Source organism: Rhyacophila brunnea, unplaced genomic scaffold (assembly GCF_057557595.1).
Source record: "Rhyacophila brunnea isolate RB1 unplaced genomic scaffold, BYU_Rbru_1.0 scaffold_3, whole genome shotgun sequence".
Taxonomy (NCBI): Eukaryota; Metazoa; Arthropoda; class Insecta; order Trichoptera; family Rhyacophilidae; genus Rhyacophila; species Rhyacophila brunnea.
In genome coordinates, this window is record NW_028232965.1 from 53,959,262 (window position 1) to 53,987,219 (window position 27,958).

Here is a 27,958-nt window from a genome sequence, read left to right on the forward strand (position 1 = left end):
AAACCGGTTTGCGCAGGCAACACCGTGGTGAAGTATGAGCGTGTGGCCGGCCTTTTGCACACTTGCAGTCTAACCATACTTTCAAATTTACTTATGCAAAATACTTACTAAGTATAATTTACTTTTCACTTTTCAGTTATATCCTGTCTCTCGCGCTGGCAGACCTTCTGGTAATCACAACTAGTCTTCCTTTTACTTCAACGGTCTACACGGTGGAGTCATGGCCATGGGGAGGAGCCTTGTGCAGGATCTCGGAGACCATCAAAGATCTTTCTATTGGAGTATCAGTTTTTACACTCACAGCTTTATCGGTGGACAGATTTTTCGCGATAGTTGATCCGCTGAAGAGATGGCATGCCAACGGTAAGACTTTCATTTTAAATTATGGTAGTATCTATTCTATAATACATATAAAAAATATGCTGCTAAAATTCGTAATATATTTCTATCACACTCCATTTTTGCTTGTTTTCAATATTTGTAGATAGATACATAAAACCAGTGACGTCCCGTGAGGGTAGGCAGATTGAGCGTCGCTTAAAGGCGGCAGTTATTTGAAGGGCGGCAAATTGAGGAGAATCATTAGGTATATGTAGAAATAGCCACCCAAACCTAGTAATAACGGAAATATCTTTCCATTAAAAAATTTGGCTCACTGGTTGGAAACGTAATGTATTAATTAACATGAAAGGTTTCACAGGAGTGTATTTTTTTATTTGCGAAGTCTAGTTTACTTCCGTTGTTATTGGACGTCAAGTTCTTGATGTCCAATAATGACACGTGCAGATTTGCGAATTATATTTGAATTATAGGTAGATACAATATATTTACCCAATTTAAAATTAATCCAAAAATATTTTGGATGTGTATTTTTAAATCTTATTTGAAACTGTGGACTCGCAATATTGTCTTTTTATTGAAGTAGAGATGGCATTTAAATAAAATTAGATTTAGCGGTAATTATATTTTGTTAGTAATGTATCCACACATCGCATTTCTTATAACTGGAGTCATCAGAGAATGATTATGCCGCCCCTGCCTAGGGGCGGCATTTTATCTAAGGACCTCACTACATAAAGCAAGGTGCCTACACAGATTACTATGATAGCAATATAATATTACACTAATTATTTTCAGACCTACAAAGTTATCTGAAGAATGGGATGGGTGAGCCACTGACGAACACTACCCAATCAAGACTCATAACTAGATAAAATCTGACATTCGAATGACATTTTTAAAATGGCGTCCTATGGTACGAGGGTGGGTCAATAATTCCTTAGAAAAAAGCATTAAAACAGGTTTTATTTTTGTATTTTTTTTTATTTCTCAACATAATTTCCTTGGAGCTCAATACACTTGGTTAGACGTTTCTCAATTTTTTTTAAACCGTCAGAAAAATAAGTTTTCGGAAGGTCCTCAAAATAAGCATTTGTCCGATCGATGACTTCTTCATTTGAAAAAAAACGTTGTCCACTTAGCCATTTTTTTAAGTTTGAGAAAAGGAAAAAGTCACTGGGGGCTAAATCTGGCGAATACGGTGGGTGGTCGACCAATTCGAACTTAAATTCTTCAATTTCAGCCATTGATCGTAAACATGTGTGAACACGGGCATTGTCCTGATGAAAGAGGATTTTTTTCTTGTTTAAATGAGGCCGTTTTTCTTCAATTTTGTTTTTTAGCTGGTCCAATAAAGATGCATAATAATCCCCTGTTATTGTTTTTCCTTTTTCCAAATAGTCAACGAAAATAATTTCACGTGCATCCCAAAATACAGTAGCCATAACCTTACCAGCTGATTTTACGGTTTTCGCCTTCTTTGGACATGGTTTGCCTTCGCAATCCACTGCTTTGACTGTTCTTTCGTCTCGGGAGTATAGTGGTGTATCCATGTTTCATCTACAGTCACAAAGCGACGAAAAAATTCATCCGGATTGCGTTGCATGAGCGACAACAGGGCTTTAGAGGCCACCACCCTACTGCGTTTATTGTCGACTGTGAGCAAACGCGGCACCCATCTTGCAGAAATATTTTTCATGCCCAATTTGTCATGTAAAATAAAAATGACGCTACCTTTTGAGATCCCTATAACCTCAATTATCTCACTCAACTTTAATCTTCGGTCACTTAACACCATATCGTGGATTTTATTGATCATTTCTGGTGTAGTCACCTCTACAGGACGTCCTGAGCGTGGTTCATCCTTTGTTGATGTACGACCACGTTTAAATTCATTTAACCAGTTATAAATAGTTGCAAGTGAAGGAGCAGATATGCCGTGAACTAAATCCAACTCATTTTTTATTTCCTTTGCTGTTAACCCTTTTATATTAAAATGTTTAATAACAACTCTAAACTCAATTTTCTCCATTTTCCATTTTTCCATTTTCCACAAGCAAATTTTTTTTTTAAATGTACGAGAAACACACAACAACCCGACCAATCTGATTGAAACTTCGCAGCATACTGAATCGGTAGTGCCGCTGCATGAAAACAAACCGCTTGCAGTACTAGTCGCGCCACCTGTCGGCTTTTCTAAGGACTTATTGACCCACCCTCGTAGTTCGTAGTTCCATTTTTGGCTATTCTTTAGATAAGTTTGTAGGTTTGTACATTTAGAGACGGTTTGTTACTCCAAAATACTAACTTTTTATTTATTTATTTATTTATTTAATAAAACAAAACTTTGTGGACATAACAAATCTAAATTCAAGACGTGCACAACATGAGATTTACATTAAAACAAAAATATTACTCTCACAAAAGAAGAAGATAATATTGAAAATAATAATCAAAAACATACCTACTTAAGTACATTTTTTTTTTACAGAAAAATAAAGTTTCGAATACAAAATACATAGCAGGTCTCCGAAAATCTTTACGTCTTTGCGGAACACATTGACTAAAAAGTCTTGCACGCTAATGGTGCCTGATAGGCTTGACACGAGGAAACGGTTCTGATCCAAAATAAATCATGGCTGCGACCACGTAGGTAATTTACAGGCACATGTACAAGGTCATTAGGACACCAGGATTAGAAACCAACCCTCGCGATAACAGGCAAAAGTGTTTCAAAATCAGAAGAGACCTACGAGATTCAAGATAGTGAAAAGAAACGATACCCACTATCGATCTAAAACCTGCACTAGATAATTGCTGAAACATGAATAGTTTTTGGATGGGTGTCGTCGATATACTTTTCGAGATGATAGAACTAAAAAATCACCTTAGTGATATTGTCATTTAGCTTGTTAAAAACGGGGGTTATTATTTTTTAGATATCGCTTTTATCTTCTTTGTAAGCTGACTTATAATATGGTGGCGTGATGTTCAAATTCGTTTGCAACTGCCTTATTGGTTATCCAGAAAATAAATAAATTCCACAAAAATATGGGATTAAAGAGTATTAAACTTTCTATTTTAGTACTGTAAATATGACAGTAGAGATTTGTATAAAGATTTTTTTGTTTTTACGACAAATGCAATTTAGCCACTTGCTCGACCTATTAGGTCCATTCTCTGACTCCAAACATAAATTGTAAAACAATATGTGTATTTACCAGAGCAAGGATTTGAACCAGACAACTACAATATTATAAACCGAAACATAAGCCACTCGGTTGTCATGGACATCCAAACATGAATTTTTTCCGACCATGTCTGATCCTAATAGGATCATATGGGCCTCCACAGAGTAGAGGTTTGTATTAACAGATTTTGTTTTTACGAGAAATGGATGTCAGCCACTTGCTCAACCTATTAGGTCCATACCCTGACTCACACACAAATTAAAAAACAATATGTGTACTTGCCAGGCCCAGGATTCGAACCTGGGACCCACGGCGTGATAGTCCAACGCTTAAGCCGTGGGTGTCAAAAATATGAATCAGTTGGTATTCATCACATACTTGTCAAAAATATTTTACGACACGTGCTTTATTTACGTGGTAAGCATTATCAAGCTCATCATGTAAGTGAAACACGTGTATTAAAAAAAATGGTGAAGAAAATCAAATTAAATACATATTTTCGGAATCCGGAAACGAAATTGGAACATTTACACAATTTCCTCAAGAAATATTTTTCATAAATCATAATATCTTTATCTAAGATTAACATTTTTTTTTAGTAATCTATATATTGTATTAGAGAGAGTTCTATTTCCAAAGTTATTAAATTTAATTTGGTGTATTTTCAGCGTTTCTTTTTTCAATAATCCATATCGTATGGTAGTAATTTATTTCCACCCTAATTTACAACATCAAGAACAGCAATTTGTGGTGATTTGTATGAAATATTTCCACCCACTTTTGTGATAAAGGCGATCGGGATAATGACTGAAAGCCATTACTTAAAAAAACGTTGTTGAAGTATAAATACTAGATATTCTTCAATATCAAAACGTATATATACATATTATGTATATTTTTATCATATTATAATCAATGATTACTAAAGCTAAAATTTTAGGTGAGCCTACAGATATAGGTAAAACCTGATAAAATGCTTTTCACGTAATCTGAAAGGTAAGTAAGTCATGTAACCCTGTCGAATTCACAAATTTATTTGCAATTATGTTGGAATATAAGTATTAACTATTACTAAGTGAATTGATTTATGTAGCAATCATACTACTCTTAACATTAAATGGGTGACACACTTACATGTATGTTTTTTTGTCAAAACAAAACAATAGAGCAATAATGATTGTAAGTATTTTTTCAATCATAACTAGATCGGTAGGGTATGTTATGATTTATTAAATTGCGACAATATCTCTTGTAATATATATATATATTGCATTAGTATAATTTGGAAGGACAATGCATGAATCCTCACTCGCTCATCGAGTCCATCACGAGACGCATTAAAATTGTTACGAGTCCTTCACTAAACATAGTCAACCATCATTTCACTCGAATCAAGTCTCTCAGTTCATACACTCTACACCGTTATCTTACTCTGACCATCGTAACAACTCTCTGTACTACTGCACAAGATAAATAGACATGCAAATCCATCTACACTACCGCAGCCTCAATCAATACATCACCCACTCCCTCATTTACCTGCAAAGTGGTGACCCCGACGTGGTAACGACGATGAAAACATCCATACTTAGTCACAAAGAAAAAAAAAAGAAAACGAGTAAAAATTCTACCACTAAAAATTCATGTTATTCATATAATACACTATTTTTTGTATTGTAAAATAAACCACCAAATACTACCTATATAATAATATTTAAATAATAATTTGGCTATTGTGTCAAAATGGAAAATACTTGATAAAAAGCTCAAATTCAGACAGATAAATTTTAATGTTCATATATTTTTATGAACATTGTGACTTATTGCCGTTATAAATTGTCGATATAAAATTTGTTTATAACCTAAACATTTAACTGTGACAGTGTCAACAGTAAAAAAGAAGACATATAAATGAATGATTGTAGTCACTTGATTAACCTATTTTGTCCATACTCTGCAATCTGCATCCAAATATACGTTGAAAAACAACATGTGACTATTTGCCAGAACCGGCATTCGAACCAGGGATCTGCGACTTTATGAACCTGGCGCACAGATTATCGGTCACCGTGGGCGTATGTGATTTATTTTTATCCTGCAGAATGAAAGAAATAAGACGTCAAGAAAATTAATCTAATTTAAAACTAATATTTTTCGTAAGTCTGTAATGGTCTCTAGTTGAATAATTTTGCTCGATTATTTAATTAGAGTTTAGGTGATTGATCTTCATTATAAAGATTATGAAATAATAAAAATGTGTTATTTATAGTATATTTGACGATACATTAAGTTGTATTAATCTGTCATTATATATATTTTTTAAATTTATTATTAGGCAATACTTACGGACTTATATTTACGAATTTATATTAATATAGTTCGGGACGTTCGTTTTCAGTTGAAAAATGTATAGCGCCATTGTAATACATGCGATCAGTCCAAACTTTATATCTCCATAGAAAAAAAGAAGGAAGGTACCTAATATTATTTTATATTTGCCATAAACTAAAAAATATATTCACAAAATTTTAGACACATACATAGGTATTGCGCCAGCGATATCCGTGGGGTAATGTGTCGATTTATATTATATTCGTAGGTTTAGAGTTCAAATCTTGAGCTTGAAAAATTCAGATGCCATTTATTCAATGAGTGTTTGTATCCAGAGTATGGACCTAATAGGTTGAGAAAGTAGCTAACATATAATTTTTTTTGGGTCAAACATGGTAATTTACTTTTATATTTACATAAGGTATTTTTTTAATATTATAGAATATAAATTTTATGTATTAAAAACATATTGTTTTAAAACTTTAAACACTTACTCATAAAACTTTTCACATAAATTCTTCCATTTCCTCATCTTATATTACGGATTACAAGGTGAAACTACGAAACGTTTTGCAAAAACTCCACAAAGTTTTTTTTATGGATATTATGCTAAGTAAATATATTGATAAAATATTCTGTACCAAAACGTACACGTGTAAAACTCTGTTAGAATTTGAACTTTTAATTCAACTTCAAAAAAATTAAGCATCGTAATGTCATTTTAACTGAAGTTTTTGACTGTGAAGCTGACTATTTTTGAATGCAAACATCTAATTAAAACAAAATATATTACTTAACTAGTGGGCCAAGTTCAATACCTACCTCAGTTGAATGCAGAACTATTCTAACTCACATTCGATTTTTTTTAGTAGTGGGTTCTTTGAAACAATCTACTTCAATTATTTATTGTTTATATAAATAAATGTATACATCATAATTTACTAGAAATGTTGATAAAAAAAATATGTTATAAATTTGTATATATTCACAAACGATGGCCGCGTGGCTTAAGCTCCAGTTTATAGTGTTGAGGGTCCCAGGTTTGAATCCTTGGTCTGGCAAGTATACATATTATTTTTCAATTTGTGTATGAGTCAGAGTATGGACCTAATAGGTTGAGCAAGTGGCTGACATCCATTTCTCGTAAAAATAAATTCTGTTAATGCAAACCTCCACTCTGTCGAGGCCCATATGATCCTATTAGGATTGGACATGGTCAAATATATTATATAATAAATAACTTGACTATGCTACGAGTATTAATTTCAAAAACACTTTGTAAAATATTTCAAACGTGAATTAGGCATTTAGCTTACGAGTAGGTCAACATCTTATTGTGGACTTTATCCTTTAGCTTCTTTCGCTCACCTGCCCCACCCAATAAGTGGCTCCATGGATTAATAAAAAAAACGGTTTTTTAAACATTGTATGTACTTTAGAGTACCAGACCGCCCCCAAATTCATATACAGTTTATTTTCTTGTGTTCCTTATTTCAAATTATATTTCTGAAGTTGATGTCGATGCACAAATTTTCAAATAAGAGTATGTATAAGCATTGACTTAACCGTTTATGAGCTACGTTTGTGAAGATAATCCACAGTACAATGTATCATTAAATATGCAATTCACACTGTTTTAGCTCGTAAATTTTGAATTTGTGCTTATGAATACAAATTTACAAAACCACCAGCTTACTACAATAATCATTATTGTAGCACTGTGTATTATTATTTGAAGTCTGTTCGAATATATTTTTGTAAGCGTATTCATTTTTCACCGAGGAAAATCATTTTTAGTCCATACGAAGATAAAAATGATAACCTCACGTTTGATTAAAAATATTCTGCGTTAGATCTGAAATCATTACACTGATATTTTTGACATTTAAAATATTATTTTTCTAGTGAGTATATTTTTGAATGAGATGTTTTCAAATTATGTTGTTGAATCCTTGAAAACTACTGTACGGTAGAAAATAGTCCCTAAAGTCATGAACTATTATTATTATCGCGACTATATAATAATATTACTATTCCTTCCACCCTCTCACGTCCCAAAATTGTGGCATAGGGCAAGCACAAGTACGCGCCACTTCTTTCGGTCCATCGCCAACTCTTGCGCCTCCCGCCATGTCAGACCTGCAGCATGTAGGTCGCTCCTGTAGTACCTCTGCAGGATGAGGGAGGGCCGGCCACGGCGACGGAACCCTTGAGGCTGTGTCACAAGGGTACGCAGGGTAGGTGTCGCACTCTTTTGATGCATCCGGAATACGTATCCCAGCCACTTAAAGCGTCTCGTCGTGATAACCTCAATCACCAAAGGCTGCTGTGTCTGCTCACGAACTCGGGTGTTTGTAACGCGATCGTACCAACATACCCCTAAGATTCGGCGCAGACATCGATTCTCATAGCTCAAAAGCCGAGACTCTTGAAGCTTAGTAAGGTGCCATGTCTTACAGCCATACAAAAGCACAGGTAACACGCACGCGTTAAACATATGGTCCTCACAGAATACAGCCTTGACCTCCATGCGACTCCAAAATGGCTGAATGCGGACCCCACCATACCCATGAAGATTCCAAACTCACTAGAAATACCACCATCGTCGGCAGCCGTGGCAACCAAGTATTTGAACCTGGACACCAGCTCGACGGGCAGACCGGAAATCCACAGAGGAGTGTCGGCGTCGATGCATGCAGCACTGCATATGGATTTGGTCTTAGCCGCATTCAGATGAAGACCCACACGTTTTGAATACGAATAAGACACAAGATTTAAAAAAAAATAACATTCTATATACTGAATATACATAATTTGAAAACATCTCATGCATATACTCACTAGAAAAATCATTTTGTAGAAAAAAATACGACACCCGACGAGACTTGAACCTGTATCTGCTGTATTCGTGCCAGTATATTTTTCCTAAATAAAAGAGTAAATCCGCGACGTCGGTTAATAATTAAGGAATTAATTAATACCTACCTTAATTTGATATAATAAAACCGATAGCCAACATTATAACGCAATTTGATAAGCATCTCATGTAACAACTACTAGTTAAAATTGTCGTAATTAGCTGAGATGCCCGTAGTTTAATTGGAAAAGCATACTGGCGTAAATCCAGCAGATACAGGTTCAAGTCCTATTTTTGTCTACAAAATGATTTTTTCTAGTGTGTATATGCATGAGATGTTTTTAAATTATTATATTAATTTAATAATAATACTCTTATTTTAGTCTTCGAGACTCTCAGGATATGTCTCTAATACCCTTAGTCTATCGCGAATTCCCGCCAAACTGTTGTAGTTTAAAAATAAAAACAGCCTCATAGACGCTGTTTCTTTTTACACTACGTCAGTTTATGTAATATTTATTTTTCTTTCCAGTATATTAAAAAGGAGTCTCTGAAGTGTCCTCCATATTTGAAACATTGTGAAATGCCATATATTATGACCACTGTACAATGCAGGAGTAGTCAACCTGGTACCTACCTTCCACTAGTGAGCGTTCCAGATTTCATGGTATGCGTTAGGTTTTTTAAAAACATTTTCATTATGCAAAGTATAAATAAAAATGTAAATGTAACTACAGTAAGATCTTTTATAAAGATTTGTTCTGCCACATGTAGCGAAAGTCTGACATAAAGTCTTTGGTAAGTAATTTATTATTATTTGCCCTTACTTGCTGTAAGTCTGCTGTATTAAATTAAATTAGACTGTTGATTTCTTGAAAAATACTGTACGGTAGAAAATAATCCCTAAAGTTGTCATCTTTGCTTTATAAATTTTATAAAGTAAAGTTACTTTCTTACTTTATCTTACTTAGTTTATTTATATTTACTTAAATTACCATTACTGTGGAACCGGTGGGTGGTTAGAAAATTTTACTACTAACAAAGATACAATAGCGAGCGGTAGGTATAAAAAGGTTGACTACCCCTGAAATGCATACAGTTTGTATTTGTTTATCTCTCCTTATTCTCAATACTTTATACCCTTCACTTCAATAGCCTTTACAGCCTGATATTCAACATCATTTTATATTTTTTATAATAGACAACCAGCGATTTATAATTATTTATTGAATTGAGATAATATAGAAATTATATTACAATTAGTGTAAACGATTCTGACACTTTATTTTTATTGTATTTGTTCACAAATAATAATATAATATTTGTATAAAAACAAGATAAATATTTAACAGACATGATTGAAAATTCATTGCTCAAAGCTTTCTTAAAATATTGAACCTCTCAAATAAATAATTGAGACGTAGATACGGCGGGATTAAGATTTCGGCAAAGTTTGCCTTTCTTTATAGTCTATTAGTAGCTATTATCTCTCAAAAATAAATATTTGGCTTGAACTTTATCATAAATTTGTTGTTTTACGAGTGAAATTAAGCTTATTTTATATGCTCGACGTATGAAAGCACACTCATATAATTAATTCGTATATATTATAAATGATGTATATACATATTCAATGGCTGTATTTTATTCTTGAATAAATCTAAATATACGGATTATAATTTCTTGTACTTATTCATATTTAATTTGACGTTACCACGTTATGTGGGCTACACCTCCTTTACCTTTAAGCTTTATTTAGGAATGTACAAGCAACTTCCTTTCAATTTTAAATGGCAAAAGTCTTCAAATCCAACTCGAATCTATCCCTCTATGTTATTCGACATAAAACAAACCTTTGTTTGCCTTATAGCTTTATTTATTGTGCGTGACTTGTACAACTAATATACGTGGCCCGATCGTCTAAGGAGGGTCTAGGACGATTCGGCGCCGGGACAACTGGATGCCACGCTATTCGAAAATAAATAGACGTTAGGTACTTTTAAAAAAATGTTTAATATTATTATTTATATTTAAATTATTATATTATGATTTAAAAATGTATAAGAATTTCAATATGCACACGTAAATAATGATTTAATCGTGCATGTGTTAAAGTTCCAACGAAAAAAGAGTTTTTATTTTTATATAAAGTTTTAGGCATAGTAATTTTCAATCAGCAATAAAAAAAACATTATGTTAAGAGTAAAATGAATTAAAACTACTAATTATTAGATAGAAACTGTATAAAATTCTTCGTCTACGTTTTGTTTACGTGTCTACAACAGTGCGGCGTCCAATTATCCTGGCGTCCTGTTGTCTCATTCCCTCTAAGAAAACCTCAATTGATGGAACAATTTGAATTACTCCATCTCAACCTATCATGAATATGCAATTTGTAAACAATCACATTCCATGATTATATAAATGTGTCTGAATGAAAAGATTTGATTGCCATATTTACTTGTCCTGAGATTAAACTGCATGTGGTTTATGTAGCAACCATGCATCTTGAAACTTGAAGAAAGAACTTAGACAATAAATAAGAATCTTGAGTTGCTCTAGTCATTTTATCTTTAGTGACATAAATTAGTGTCCTCTTTATTCGTGTACTGAAAAGCTACCAAAGCAGAGGAGTTAGGAGTTAAACGTTATGAATCTAAGGAGGGATTAAAATTATTCCGTCCTTCATACGACGCAGCAAAGTTGGCCTTGGTTGATATCAAGTCGGCGTGGCCAATTGGGCCGGTATGTAGATAAACCCTGGAAAACAACTCCACTCTTTTGCATCCCATCACCGGGCAGTTTTAATATACGGCTTTTATATATAGCATACAACATTTTGTTGTGTATCAGTCTAAACCTTGACTGTGATAATTGGTGGGTTTGAATCTCGGATCTGCTTTATAAATATGTGTTTGGAACAAGACCGTGGTCTAATCATTGTAAAAACAACTGTAAATACGCCTCTTAGGGATGCGATTTAGATCCATGTTGGATTTAAGAGGCATTGGTGAAAAATAGAATCGCTAATCAACCATTGATGGAAAAACAATAGTTATACATATCTATATAATATATAATTTAATAATGATCAAAAGCATGCTTCTCAGCTTAAAGCGTCATTAATTTTAAGTTTAAAAAAAATCTATTAACGATATACTCACAGTAATGCGGCCATGATCATGACCGCAATCATTACAACCACCGATGTTAATTATTTAATAAGAAATCATGCTATTTAATTTGCATCTGGATATTGCGGCCAGCCAGAATCATACGCAATGTATATTTCAAATACAAAATGGTACATAGCATATCCAATTTTTTTTTAAAGATAAATAATATATTTTCAACTTGAACTCATTTATCTTAATAAATTTACAAGCGTAGAGGGTGGCTGAACAATTAGCACTCGTGACTCGTGCGTCAACAGAGACTACGAATCTAAAACATATTCAAAGGAAAAATTTGAATATAAATGTTAACGCGAAAAGCCTCACATAATGACGTTCTTCTTTTGACTATAAATGGGAAGCTATTTTTACATATCTTCTATAAATACTATTGTATTTATTATCATATAAAACAGGAAAAAAAATATTCATTTAGAACGTGACTTGTAGTCCAACTCCAGGCAATTCATGATTCAGTGGACATCACGCTAGTACCTTTACCGTATATGTGTAGTGTTGTTAATGTGTAGTGCAAACTCTAACACCAATATAACTGACTTTTGGACTCACCCAAGATTGGGATCATCTTTTTTTTATTGGTCTATTTTAATATTAAGTTTAAAGGTAAGGGAGCTGTGATTGGGTAGGTAGGTTCCAATGAATAGAAGAATTTGTGCGTGATAAAGTAGCCCAATTTATTTTCCCCTAACTATCAAAAAGATACAATCGTTAATACAGATTCGTACAATGAGATTTGATGAATTTTATAATTATAATTACGGAGATTGTGTTGCAAGAAAATTTACTAGCGTTGGATCAAAGATGCGTGTACAGAGTTGAACGGCGTTAAGACTTATGAGTTATTGATGTATAGTGTGTTTTATAGTAAATTGAGACAAAGGAAACGTAAAGTCCGTTTAGGATGAATGACCGCTGTGGGTTCATTCCCTGTAGACTATTTCGTAGACTTTGTCTGTGTTTGCACTATGACAAAATGTTATCAATTAATTTATAATGTATTTCTTGTTACAAAGTTGCACCATAGTATATTTGCATGCTTGCTTACTACTTATTTGCAATAACAATCGGTTTGAATTTGATGCGTTGACATTCCATAAACTCTTACAAATGATGGATTTAACAAGAAATATAATTTACATGTTTTATGAGTCGGTTTGCTCAATCGGGTTCATTGACCGTAGAATTATATCATTGACAATTATTGGTTTGGAATTGGTTTGGAATTGGTTTGAAAGACACACTTAATAATAGTTTTACAATGTAACATAGTTTTAGGCTATTATTCATAACTTAAGATGCTAACTAAAACGGTGCACTTGGTCTGAAGATCCTTGTACACCCTCAAGTTAATGTAACATACATACAGAAAAATAAAAATGGGTGAAAATTAGAATGCTTGTACTAGATTTAGAATAACTCATTTAAACTTCTTTTTAACGTGTAATAATTGTTCATCAATGACAAGTACGTGGTACAAGTACCCATTTTGGCATGCTTAAAGTTTTCGACGGCACGCCAAAAAAAATAATTCCTTTTATATTTAATATTCAAAACGTTTATAGCGGAAAAATAAAAAATCAAAGCGAGATAATGTTGATGTAGATGTACTGAAATTATTGGTTTGCAATCTAATCCTAAAAATTGGAATATCATCGGCTATCTTAAATTATTGATGAATCAGAATACTGAATTGAAAACATAATAATATTAAAAACATGGAAAAGCATTCCAGATACTTTTATATTTGTTAAAAAACTAGCAACCTCGTCGTTGACCGTTTTTTCTTCCACTTACTCATGTGAAAGTATTCTTTCTGTATTGAATCACGTACATTCAAAGACTAGAAATAGGTTGACAAAGGAAGATTCAGCAGCATGTATTAATAATTTGCAATCAACGACATATCAGCCTCAACAAAAAACCTCAAACAAAAATTAGTGTGTTTTTAAATGTAGTTATATTTCCTTTTTCCTTTCATTTTATGTATTTATATATTCGATAAACAATATATATTTATCAATCTACCTAATTGTTTTTAATTATGTTATTACTAGCAGTATCACCAGGCGCTGCCCGGGAGTGGAATGGTTTATTTGATAATAAAAATTCAAAATTTTTACGTAGAGTAGAGTGCAAAGGATTGAATTTAAAAAAAAGTATAATATTAGACATATTTATTTTTATTTAAATATCTTCAAAAGTATTACATATTAAATTTATTATTTTAAGGCTTTTATATCTAATATATAAAAATTAATATTTGTGTGTTTGTGTGTTTGTTTGTTCGTATTGAATGCGCAGCCATACCGTTGATCCGATTGCGATAAAACTTTGTAAACTTATTGCTTGCACTTGCGCAAAGAGTAAAAGCTATACTAATATATAAAAATGAATGTCTGTCTGTCGGTATGTCTGTCTGTCTGTGTGTCTGTCCCGTATGCGTTCCTATACCATTCATCTGATTGTGATGAAATTTTGGTAAGTGGTTGTATGCACACCTATGAAGGTTTCTAAATTAGAAAAATCATCATCTTCTTCTTCTTCATTCTATTTTCTTTTATTCGTTTGCGTTCCTATACCATTCATCTGATTGCAATGAGATTTTGATCAAGTGTTGTGCCCTTGCCCGCAAAGGTTTCTGAATTAGTACAATTATCTTTTTCTTCTTCTATTTGTATGCATTCTTATGCTATTCATCCGATTGTGATGAAATTTTGACCAGTTGTTGTGCGCATGCCCGCAAAGGTTTCTGAATTAGTACAACCATCTTTTTCATCTTCTATTTGTATGCGTTCTTATGCCATTCATCCGATTGTGATGAAATTTTGACCAGTTGTTGTGCGCACGCCTGCAAAGGTTTTTGAATTAGTACAACCATCTTCTTCTTCTTCTATTCGTATGCGTTCTTATACCATTAATCCGATTGCAATGAAACTTTGGTGAGTTGTCATGCGCATGCCCACGAAGATTTCTGAATTAGAAAATCATCTTCTTCTACTATTCGTATGCGTTTCTATACCATTCATCCGATTGCAATGAAACTTTTACTACATATTAATAACATTAATAACGTTTTCATATTTTGGATTCAATTTTAATTTAGTGTTCTTACGTTTGACCTTTACTCCTATTGGAATAATTTTCATATTGCCATATTGTATTACACAGATATTTTAATATTAAAAAAATAATTACCTCTTATTATTTTTCAAATATCTAAGATAAATATAACCATGAAGCGACCCTGTGCGAAGCCGGGTACTTCAGCTAGTATAATATAAATATCTATCCATAATATAAATATCCAATCCATCATTCCAGGGCTTTTCGATATATAATATTTATTTGTGGATTTTCCATTTGGTGCCAAAATAGTTTTTTACTAGTCCCCACTCTTGATGCCGTTACATACAATTATTGTCCCGATCTAATGTGGCAGTACTGCGTCACCCGCGCCAACCTGCCGATTAGAGATTCTAACAACACAATTATTTGCATTTAACTTTCCCATTTGACCTCCGATCGAGAATTAACGCCAATATTTTTTAAATGTACACATTCAAGGGACATTTTCAATAAAAAATGGGGGTTGCAGCAAAGAAAAACTGTCTTCGGGTGAATCTGAAATTCAAGACCCAGACCAAACACTTGAACTAGTCGGTCTCCGTCTACTGTCCAAATTTTGTCAAAATCCGACTGCGCGTTTGGATTTATATAAAGAAAAACCGGTACTGTTCGGTTAAAGCGGATACAGCGGAAAACGCATTTTGAAAATAGCCGATAAACTGGATTATTTGTTAGTTTGGGTTAGTTAAGGTTAGGTTGGGTTGGGTTAGGTTAGGTTAGGTTAGGTTAGGTTAGGTTAGGTTTGGTTAGGTTAACCTAACAAATAATCCAGTTTATCGGCTATTTTCAAAATGCATTTTCCGCTGTATCCGCTTTAACCGAACAGTACCGAAAAACCGAATGACGGCACAAACATCCAAATTTATTCTTCAAATTATAGTATAGATCAGTAGTTCTCATGTGCGGCCACCAGAGGATTTTGCTGCGGCCATCAACATCATTTTCAGTATTTAAGTTAATTAACGGGGTTAACGTTAAATATGCGTTATTGGAAATGAATCATGACCAAGTACTTAAAATCCATTTTAGTAATACCACGGTTGAAAAAATTTGGTCGAATTTATACGTTGACCAAAAATCAAGTCGATTCAAAGAATTGGCAACAATTATTCCTTTATTAATTTTGTCGATTTTTCCTACTATTGTATATTGTGAAAGATCATTCAGTGTAATGCACTTCATAAAAAAACAAATATCGAAGTCAATTGAAAGATGTAAACTTAGAAGCAGCCATGCGACTCGCATTGGAAAAAAGGAGTATTGAGGAATTTTCATTTGCAGTATTTTAAAATAAATGAATATTATGTAGGTACTAAAATGTTCAATGTATTTTATCAAATGGACTTATATATAAATAAATTGATTCATTTTTTTTAGTTAATGGAATGTAGCTTTAATTTTTTCAATCACAACAAAAGTAAAATTTGGTGCGGCCACCAGACGTTTCCATAAAACTGTCAATGTCAATTGTGCGGCCACAGTTAAATTTCAGGTGAGAACCACTGGTATATATGTACACCTAAAAAGGAATGGCATGCGCCATGAATTTAAAAAAAATCGGCTTATTTTGGCACGCCGATCAAATCTTATTTGCCATCCCTGGTGTCGGTAATACGTTTGTTGACAAAACCTACTTCGAAAAAACATAACTCGGCGGTGTCACAGTATAAATACTGCATGCCATGGAAACGGTTGATAATTGTTGTAATTCTGTCAGTGTGTTCTGTTAAGAAAATTGAAAGACAAAACCGAGTTCTGATAAAAATTATTCTTAAACTGATCAGTGCCACGGACGAGTTAACTGGCCAAAGCATGTATGTTGCGTCAGGCCACGGACGTGTTAACTCGCGGGTTCTTATAAACGTCGTAACTTCTGAATTAACAATTTGTGTATATTTTATAAACAATATTCATGATTTTAGTGTAAACATATTCACGATAAACTCTAGAAACATGTTGATTTGGTAAGTTTTCACAAAAATTATCATTCTGTTCCTATTTCATATTTTTTAAGGGATTTATTTTATTCCAAAAACAGCTGGCCTACAAGTAGTGTCCACCCAGTAAAAATTGGCTGCAGTGATAAGGTTAAATTAATTAGTTATTAATATACGTATTATTTTTGTTCTTTAACTTTAACTAAATCTATATTGGATTTGCCAGTTATATTAATAGAAACATATTAGAACTGTTTTAATGTGGATGAGTGATGTTTGAAGTTTATATACTTAATTGAATCATTCGTTTCAGTACACTATAATTACTCTATGTTAAATCTACAAATAAACTCGAGAGGTATTATTGTTTCGCGTCATAATGTAAACACAAACTTTAGTTTAGTTTCAATCCCGATTGTGTCTGACAGCTATGACGTCTGTAAGCATTTGGAAGTCGAATTGAAATATCTCGCAACTTCCTGAATTAATTTAAACCTTCCTCCTGTACAAGAAAACGGAACACTCAAGACCTTAGTATGTAAATGTTATTCGCTAGGATTTAGTGTTAATCAGACTAGCTTCGCATTTAAGATAAGTTTTCTTGTTTCTATTTAAAATGGCATGCATGCCTACATTTTCACATAGCAAATTATCTAAATATTTATAAAAAAAATAGTTTTTTTATTGCTTAATTACATTTTATTCCAGTATTTTGGTCTCACATCACACGTGAAGTTATATTATTTTAGCGGATCACTGAATAGTATAACAATATTACCACTGACATAATAAATATTATATATTTTATAAAGTAAACCAATATAATAACGTATACCTACTCTTTTGTATTATGAAGATATTGTATTAACTTATATTTTCTTTTGAATATTTCTGTCTATATGCTAAAATACTACATATTAATAATGAATATTTTTTAAAATAACAAATACCTAAAGGTTTAATAAACAATTTCTTTTATTCAACGAATAATTCACAAGATTTGAGAATATAAAATTCCATATATTAAACATACACAACTTGAAAATACCTCAGATATATACCTACTAGAAAAAATTACATTTAAAAAAGGAGCTGACCCTAGGTGTTTTCATGTTACGTATATTCAATATATGGAATGTTACATTTTCAAATCTTGTGAGTTATTCATTGAATAAAAGAAATGGTTCATTAAGGCGATACTTCAGTGAAACGACAAATAATTTTCAACTATAGGCGCGACGAAATTTTGGACTCGCTGGCACTCGGAGACCGAATGTCGAGGTTTCAATACGTCATTTTGTTTCGCGATGGCGACGGGGGTATTAATTCTTAAATTGTGTAAAGATGACTAAAAACGTTACCAATTTACTTTAAAAAGAAAACATGTCAATGAATATATTATTATTGTTACTAATAGAACATACGTTAAAGTGCCCACCACGACCCGTCATATATGCACAGCCGTGGATATGCTCGGCCTCTTTCTATGACGCTTTAAACGTGTCTGAAAGAAGTGATTTTAATTGCTCATTCTGTCCCGAGACGGAGCCGCACGGGACTGATGCTGCAACCATGCACCGTAGTGCTTAAAGAAGAAAGTTAAGAAAGATTTTTTTTTTTGTTTTTTGGACTGGCTCTGCTGTCCGCTGACGTTAAGCGCTTTGTGTACATAAACAGAACATTAAATGGACGCATGTTGGATTTATATGACAAATTATATTTCGGTCGGCATGGGTCATTTGCACCCACGACCCGCAATCCGCGCATCGCCTAGCCACGATCTTTTTAGTTCATGCCTCAACTGAGGTATAGCCTTAAAAATTGTTAGCAAGTTTAAGTAGAAGTTACAACTAAATATTTGGCGAGAGCCGGGCGCCGGTTGGTAATTAAAGGCAATTAATATTCCTTGATTTAAAACACATAAACGAATAGTCAAATAATAACGCAATTTGAGAAGCATTTCATGTAGGACCTACTAGTTTAATGTAACCTAATTAGGTAGGAGGCCAGTAGCTTAACTGGTTAAAGCATATATGCGCGATACCAGTGGTTCAAGTCCCGTCAAGCGTCATATTTTTATTCAAATGTAATTTTTTGTACTACGTATATAATATATGACGTGTTCTAAAGTTATGTATGTTCAATAATATACAATGTTACATTCTCAAATCTTGTGAATTATTCGATGATTCAATATGAATTTATACACCTATCCATTTTTCTCATCTGTGTTATGTTATAAAATGTAGTATAGCTCTTCTAAAATTAAGCAAATTGTTTTTTTTTAAATCAAAAATTAACTAATAAAATATCATCATTCATTTTGTTCCAGGTGGTGGCAATCGGGCTACTCGCGTCACAGTCGCTGCTACGGCGTTTATATGGGTTTTGGCTTTGCTGTGCGCAGTCCCTGCTGCAGCAGGATCATACGTCAGGGTTTTTAGAGTCAATCCAACCACAGAGGTAATGAACAGAGCATGGTAAATTTTGTTGTTTTTAAACGTCTGTTTGACAAGTCAATACGTACGTATTTTTTTCTCTACCATCATATGTGGTATTTGCTTGTGTGTCTCTGATAATATATTATGAATTGAGGGCATCCGTTGTTTGTTCTTGAAGGTGCAGAACTAACCGACCATTAGTAATGCCAATTGGGAGGGCAATAACTGGGTAATCAAATCTCTGCGGATATTGATATTTCCACTTACATGAGGGTGAATTTAGGTGGTTGTTGTTTTATAAGATTTTACGATTCGGTCTATCAACCTAGTTCACTCTGTGTGGTTTCGTGTAGGTACCTTTAATTTTCTTATTGTATTATTTACTCACATTACCATGTATATTTATTTTAAAAACTTTTATTACCTAGTTACTTTATGTCATGTTCTGAATGCTTTATTTGTAATTTGTCATGTCCAACGTATTATGTAAAATAAATAAATTTGAATTCTTACAAACATTATGATGATGATGTTACAAATGTCAATACTCTACAGGTTGACAGGTTTAGGGGGGACGTGCTCAGCGTGGGTCAAAATGGAGCTTTTTTTCTATTTTCAAAGCATGATCCTGGACATACCTTAAACGTTGTAGATAATCTATTTATATAATTTTAAAGCCTTATTGTCCTTTATATTTATTTTAAACATTTGATGACTGCATAGAGTATTTTTATTACATAAAATAGTATTCTTTTGAACCTCTCGCTCTAATGTTTTAGAATATAGTCATATTTCAGTACATAAATGTGCAGTGGTGTTAAAATTTTTTACATTTAATAATTTTTAAACGCATTTATAAAACTATCAGTATAATTTATATTGACATTATTATAGTGAAATATTTACGATAAAAAATTATATTGATAATCTCTGTGATCCCAAAACTGATAAGAATTAGGCATTTTATTATTCAAAGAATAGGAAAAATTAACACATTTGAAGATAATTTTAAAGATACTAATTATTAGCTATGTCTTTGATTATTCAAGTGTGATAAACATCTTTCGAATAATGATTGCTTTATAATAATTATTGACCTAAGAATAAGGTAGTGTTTTTTTGAAATATGCCACTTCTTTTGGCATTCCCCAGTGGTTAAGCTACAACATACGGCCGTAGCCATAAATTGACAAACTATAATTGAAGTTGGGAGTAAAATGATGTTTACGCGCGTGTTTGAATATGTACCGTTAAAAAAAATCGGTAAGGTAAATAGAACAAAAGCTCTATTTTGACCTACGCTGAGCATGTCCCCCGTTTACATATAAAGTAGTTTCATTTACAAAATAACTGTAATATCGTGTTTAATGTAATATTCATACAATTAGCTAGTGTGCTCTGTTCTAACAATTAATTTGTATACTATTTATGGGTATGGTTGATTGTCTAATTATCTAACTAAGATAACATTGTAAATATAGTTTACTTTGTACAAATTATCATAAAACATAGGAAAGAATTATATTTCAAATATTTTTTTTATTTTCATAGACAAAAAAATATATCGTCAAAAAAAAATCTCACCACAAGCTTTTATATAAATAACTTTCCAACATAAAACATTTCGCACGTTCGTTTAGCAGATTCACGCTTGAAGGAAAGTGCTATTTTTACTAGAGCAGATAAGTGTTTTATACCCATATATAGTAAAAAAGCTCTAGAGCTTAACGGAGAAGCAAAACAATGCTTTCCAAGTATTCGAAAACAAAATTCTCCCAAGAATACTTGGACCGATTACGAGTACTGAGCTTTGTGAACAATTTAATTAAAATAAAGTCAATATCTTGAAGGCGCAAAGAATAGGATGGTCATGTTGTTAGATACGATGAATAAAGCTCTTCATAAAGTTCAAGGAACCTCTCTAGGTACTCGACTTCTGGTCCGTAGGAGGAGATGGGCGGATAACACCAAGAAGGACATAGGGAGGCTGAGTGTGACCGACTAGAGAGTTTGGGATATAGATTCCTGGAGGATGGTTGAACACTCGGACAGATAGATTTTAATGGTTTATAGCGCCACATTAACAACAGTAGAAAAGCGCTAGTGTTTCCGTTTGTGAAACTTTGAGTGTAGATTTGTGAATAAGTTGCGGATTGCAGGATGCCGATCACATCCTCTGGGAATGTTCTCATATGTCGGTTGAAAGATAAAAGCTTCTCATGTCGGTCCGATGCTCGTTTGGACCGATCGGATATTGCGATTTTGTATCTACGACGGAAAATTTCTCAGATTTCAAAAAGTCTGCAGTATTTTACGGCGAGCGAGGTCTTTTCTCATCGAGAATTATTGACAGTTATATATTACTTATATCAAAATAGGAATGACGAACACTCTAGCGAACGTCAATCAAGGTCATGGGAAGTAGCCCATGAGACACTGTCAGCATAACTTTGAAGGGCGCCCAACGTTCGTTATGCCACGGTATACGCCAGCTTAATGGGTGTGTAGACGTGGCGAAGGTAAAGCAAGTATAGATTCGATTCCAGCACATGGCAAAAATATACTATTTAGATTGTATTAAGTAGATATAAGTTTATATTATAATGTAAAATATTTGACTCATATGAATGGCTTCAAGTAATATATTATTCAATATGAATGTATTTATTTTAAAACATTTAAATTGATTTTACAATTACATTATTATCCACGTTGTAGATTCTAAAATAATGTGGTATTTTAGCTTTAATTTTGAATAAAAAATGTTCGTTGATAATATAGGTAACTGCTAGTGTAGTGAAGTCAGAAGATACATTGTAACAATTCAACATGAAGCTTGCTACGCTTCATAAAAAGCTCCATAGTGCTCGAATTCAAGAGGACATAAACCTAGTCGAATGCAAGATTCCTAATAAATTTCCGCATTTTATGTTCAACTAACCTCTTGATATAGTCTCCGATTGACTACAGTGGGTTAAATATTGTTTCAAACATTATTCATATTATTTGTTTTTATAACATTTGTTTATTTGATAACAAAAATTCGGTGGATTCATGGAAAGTCAATACCTACTTAAAATTCACTTGATTTTATATTATAACTTTCTTCATTAAAAATACACACCATGGAAAAGTTTTATAAAACTTTCAAATAAAAAAAAATCTTCGTTCGAGTGGACACATTAAAACTTAACTTCGGAGCATTCATGTAACTTTGTTATATGAATAAAGTTATTAAGTTAATTATTTAGATAACAAAAAAAATACTAATATTAACAGAATTTGAAAACGTATTTGATATAAAATTTTGTAGCAATTTAGACCCCTTGTTCTGTAAACAAAACAGTATATTTTAAAATTATTCGGTACATTGTTTGAATGGTCGTCGCGTTTCTGAGATTTTTCCAAGTTATGTTTTATAATTATTAGAGCAACATAATTAGGTGCATTAAACTTATTGCCTAATAGCTAACAACTCTCCAATTACATCTTTTTATTTGACTCAACGGTGATATTATAGTATCGCATTAAAAAAGTTGGTATTTACATAAATCTATCCATAAAATTCTGTTAAAATAATATACGTACAATATATATTTAAAATTGGGTAGCCAAATTTTTTGTTAGATATACAAATAAAGTTTTTAATCAATACCCATCTACCTATATTTATGGAAACAATACATTTAGATGTATAAGTTTATGCCTACGTTTGGAGAAAGCTATAGTTCACTAATATTTGCTATTTTATGATTTTTTTTGTTATTTTTTTTTAAATACTTACATGATTATTCGTAAAGCAAATAAGTTAATATATAACATTATAAAATGTAACATTCTATGTATATCTCTATAACATACCTATTACACCATTCATCACTGCGCATAAGGAAAAGTTATTTTTTAGGTTTTATTATAATAGGATTTCATATTTAAAAATATAATATGCAGAAAGTTTACACATTTTTTCAAAATTGTGACTGAAAATATCTAAGAATATAATAATATATACATAATAATAAATGTAGGTGTGTCATACATATAAGTTGAAATATAAAAATCTCGGATTAGGCTAATGATTAGTATACATGAATAACATACGAGTATTATTGAAGATTTCATATCAATTCGGCAGCTAGTAAATTTGAAAAAAAAATCATGTACATAGTTTAGTAGTTTATACACATGCACACACAACAGCAGCGAATCCTTTTGTTTTACTCCCCATGGTGGTGCATGGTTGCAAATAATCGGTCCCGTGCGGCTCCGTTCGGGACGAAATGTGAACAATTAAATATTCATTATGCCGCAATACAGCGCTGTGGAAGACGGCCGTGCAAATCCACGGCTGTACAGACACGGCGGGTGATGGAGGGTGTATTGTATCCCCATTTTTATAACCTTCAATACTATTTTTTCGACAAAAAAAACTGTTTTTCTTTTGATAGTAAATTTGAATCTAATTTATTTATAAAAAATAATTGATTTATTTTAGATAATTAGTAGCATACTAATGTCTCTTGTACAATAATTGGCGGTTGACATTTTTTCTTACAAATATATTTGGGCTAAAATCGCAAAAACACCAAAAAATTCTTCATTTTGACCTTTATACAGCATAACATTATTTTCTCCCGAGCCATTAATTTGTGGTATTTTTTATTACAAGCTAGTCAACATACTACAAACATAATATGTAGGTATGTCAGTTTACTATTGATGTTTTATATTCTTATTTTGCAACCGATATAGTCGTGATAACTATGATAGTGCATACCTACAGTTATCGTAAAAATAATACCAATATCCATTACCTACCGAAAACTATAAAGTTTATTGGAAATATTTGCATATTGATGCCAAGAGACGCCACCACATTTTCGGTACGCCATGTCAGAGAACGTGATTTGATAGACATAAAACAAACCAATAAAATGCGTGGGACTTTTTCATCCATACAACACTCGGGAATAGAAAAAGAATAGAGATATTTATAAAATCGATTATTATCTGTTATAATATGTACATATAAACGTACGTTTTTTTTTACTGTATAGTAAATACTTAGTTTGCCATATTAGCGGCTTTATACGTACTTAAAATGTAAATTAAACTATTGCGACACTAAATGGTTGGGCCGATTATGATCCCAATCCTTACACCCGCAGAAATATATCATACCCACTATTCTCATTTATTGTTGTCATCCAGGCGCTTACCTATTTTACGAGTCATCAGTCGCTAGTGATTAATACAAAGGTAGTTATTTGTAGACCATGATCGTGTCAACTTGCTACAGTGTGACCGTTTTCCAAGCAATAATTCAATTCTAGTCTGATTACGAACTCCGTGAACTAAACACCTGGCATGACGTGATATCGGTTCTGGTGATTTAACAACCGTAAACGCATACAAGGTGACTCATCAAACGAGTATTCCTTAGAATGTCATCATTTGGTACATTATAAACCAAGAAAATAGTATTATCAAGTAAATAATTAAGTATATATAAAATTTGAAGCGTTTGAAATTTGAAGTATTTTGAAATATCGTAGCAATAAGGTATTTACCTTTTGTATATATATATATATATATATAATTTAGTAAGCATATTAAATTGAAATAACGTATATACGATTGAATGAGTAAAAGTATTGATAACTTCATAAAATTAGGTAGGTAATGAGACATCGCGATAATCTATTGCAAATGTATAATTTAAAATGTATGTAAATCGATTGCATCAAAATAGTCTATGAGAATATAATACGTGGTAGGTACATAATAATATAATATGATAGATACAGAATAACTATTGTAATATATTATATTGGTTAATATTTTTTATTAGACTTTGGGGATTAAAACTAAGCGAGAAAGAGACTTGTCAATCTGTGATAAAGAAGAAACAATTGATATACGAAAATACGAAGGTACGATTCCAACAAAGAAACAAAAGAGTGACATATCGTTTAGATCAGGGTTGCCAGCTTTAAAACTACTGTCATAGACACAATATGAATATTTTTAAGCAAAAAGCATCATGCATGCAAAAGCCAGTAGAGTATGCCAGTTTACCCAAAGACGTCAAGGATAGGGATTGCAATACCGAATGAAAAATTCAATACCGGTTTTTCGGTATTTTTTATTGAATACCGGTATTTCTTAAACATTAAAAAAAAGAACTAGGTGCTTATCAATACATATACCTATTAAAATCTTTTAAAAATAATATTTTACAGCAAAAATCTACATACCTACATTTATTATGTTGACATTTAAAAATATGTATTAATCATAATTGTAGAACTAGTGATTTTTTACAAATAATTTGAATATATTGATAATTTTAACTAAAACCCTCAACAGTTCATCAAGTGTAAATAAGTCCGACTGCAGGAAAAGCTTCTCAAATTCAACGTTTGTACAGTCATTAATAATTATATGATAATTAAACATTTTTTTCACGGATTTTTTCTATTTCGAAATAATATTATGAGAATTTATCGCGACAATCACTTAAATAAATATATTTGATTAAATTTGTTTTATTATTTTTTCACCTCTGTTAGATTCACTCAATATATTTATATATTTGCATTTTAGCAGCACATAACATATAATTCATTTAAAAAACGTAAATGAGTGTGTTTTCTTAATACTTACCGAAAATTCCGGTATTTTGGATTTTTAAAACCGGTATTTCGGTACTAATAAATACTGTAATACCGGTTTTGAAATACCGGTATTGCAATCCCTAGTCAAAATAAAAAATCCCTAAATTGACAAACTATAATTGAAGTAGGTATAACATGTACCGTTTAAAAAAAAGATAAAAAAAAATTCGGTTAGGTACATGTTCAAACACGCGCGTTAACATAATTTTACTCCCTACTTTAATTATAGTTTGTCAATTTATGGCTACGGCCGTATGTTGTAGCTTAACTACTAGGGAATGACAAAAGAAATGGCGTATTTCAAAAAAACACTACCTTATTCTTAGGTTAATAATTATTATAAAGCAATCATTATTCATAAGATGTTTATCACACTTGAATGGTCAAAAACATAGCTTATAATAAATATCTATAGAATCATCTTCAAATGTGTTAATCTTGCCGATTTTTTGAATAATAAAATGCCTAATTCTTGACAAATTTGGGATCACAGAGATTATCAATATAATTTTTTATCGTGAATATTTTACAAAAATTATGTCATAATAAATTATACTAATGGTTTTATTAATGTGTTTAAAAATTAATAAACGTAAAAAATCTTAACACCACTGCACAGTTATATACCTAAATATGACTATATTCTAAAACATTAGAGCGAGAGGTTTAAAAGAATACTATTTTATGTAACAAAAATACTTTATGCAGTCATCAAATGTTTAAAATAACTATAAAGGATAATAAGGCTTCAAAATTATTATAAAAATAGATTATCTACAACGTTTAAGGAGTGTCCATGATCATGGTTTGAAAATACAATAAAAACTCAATTTTGACCTTCGACGAGCATGTCCCCTCTTAACAGTATTTGAGTATAAAAGAGTAAAAATTTAACGTATATGTAAACAATGAAATATTTTTAAAGCTTGTTTTGATTAGTTATCACGACATATTTATTATTGAAGTACTTGGCAAAAGAGAGGTTTTGTAATAACAGAGAACGAAGAATTATTACAACTTCTGGAATTACGTAAATTACCATCGATAACAACTGTACTGTTACTTTTGCTTCTGTCAAAGAGTATACAATTTGCAAGCTAACATTACAATAATTATTATTGAGCATAGTATTGAAAAGTTTTATTATTATACTATTTGTGTGTAAATTATTGGCCTATCCATAAATAGAAAATCAAAGAAGTTATATAAATAAAATAAATTTTGCGAGTGGATTCTGTAGGTAAAGGATATGACTAAAGCAAATAGCCACACGGAAATAATAAAATGTATTAGGTAATAAATACTAAAGAAAATACTAAAAATTTTCCATATTATGTATATCACTACTTGACATGTTTTATTTGAAATTGACTCTTAATGATCTCATATTATGTGAAATAATAATATGTAAAGTAAATTTAATTATTATTACCGTCATTATTTCTCACTGCTCTTACATGAAATCAGAGGCTTTGAACTAAGACCACAAATTGCAGATGGTGATGGTTAGTTTCAAAGAATATTTAAACCAAGCGATAATAGATAATAAATAAAAAAATATTCATCTATACATAAAATATGTAAAATGAATGATGTCGTTAAATCTTATTATATTATACTCTTAGATATTTTATAGATATAAGAATATTTTTAATCTATTATGGTTTGGCCGTAAAAACAAAACTAACCAACAAAATTTATTTAGTAATATTATGTATTTCAATTAATCAAAAATAATTAAATAAATATAACTGAAAAAGTTTGCACTATTTTCTTCGGATCACCCATTTCATACCTAAACAATTATGTTTGATTTATGCAGAGTTTAATTGATTATAAGAAAATTATCAAATTCTCATTTGTAT

General features: G+C 31.8%; 1 protein-coding gene across 1 annotated transcript in view; it reads left to right on the plus strand.

Moving 5' to 3' along the window:
* LOC147068559 (neuropeptide CCHamide-1 receptor-like) overlaps window positions 1-27,958 on the plus strand; it is a 122,326-nt gene that overhangs the window by 10,655 nt on the left and 83,713 nt on the right. The window contains exons 2-3 of the mRNA XM_085953000.1: window positions 137-387; window positions 19,308-19,438. Coding sequence (XP_085809126.1) covers window positions 137-387; window positions 19,308-19,438 — 382 coding nt within the window. The remainder of the gene's footprint in view (window positions 1-136; window positions 388-19,307; window positions 19,439-27,958) is intronic.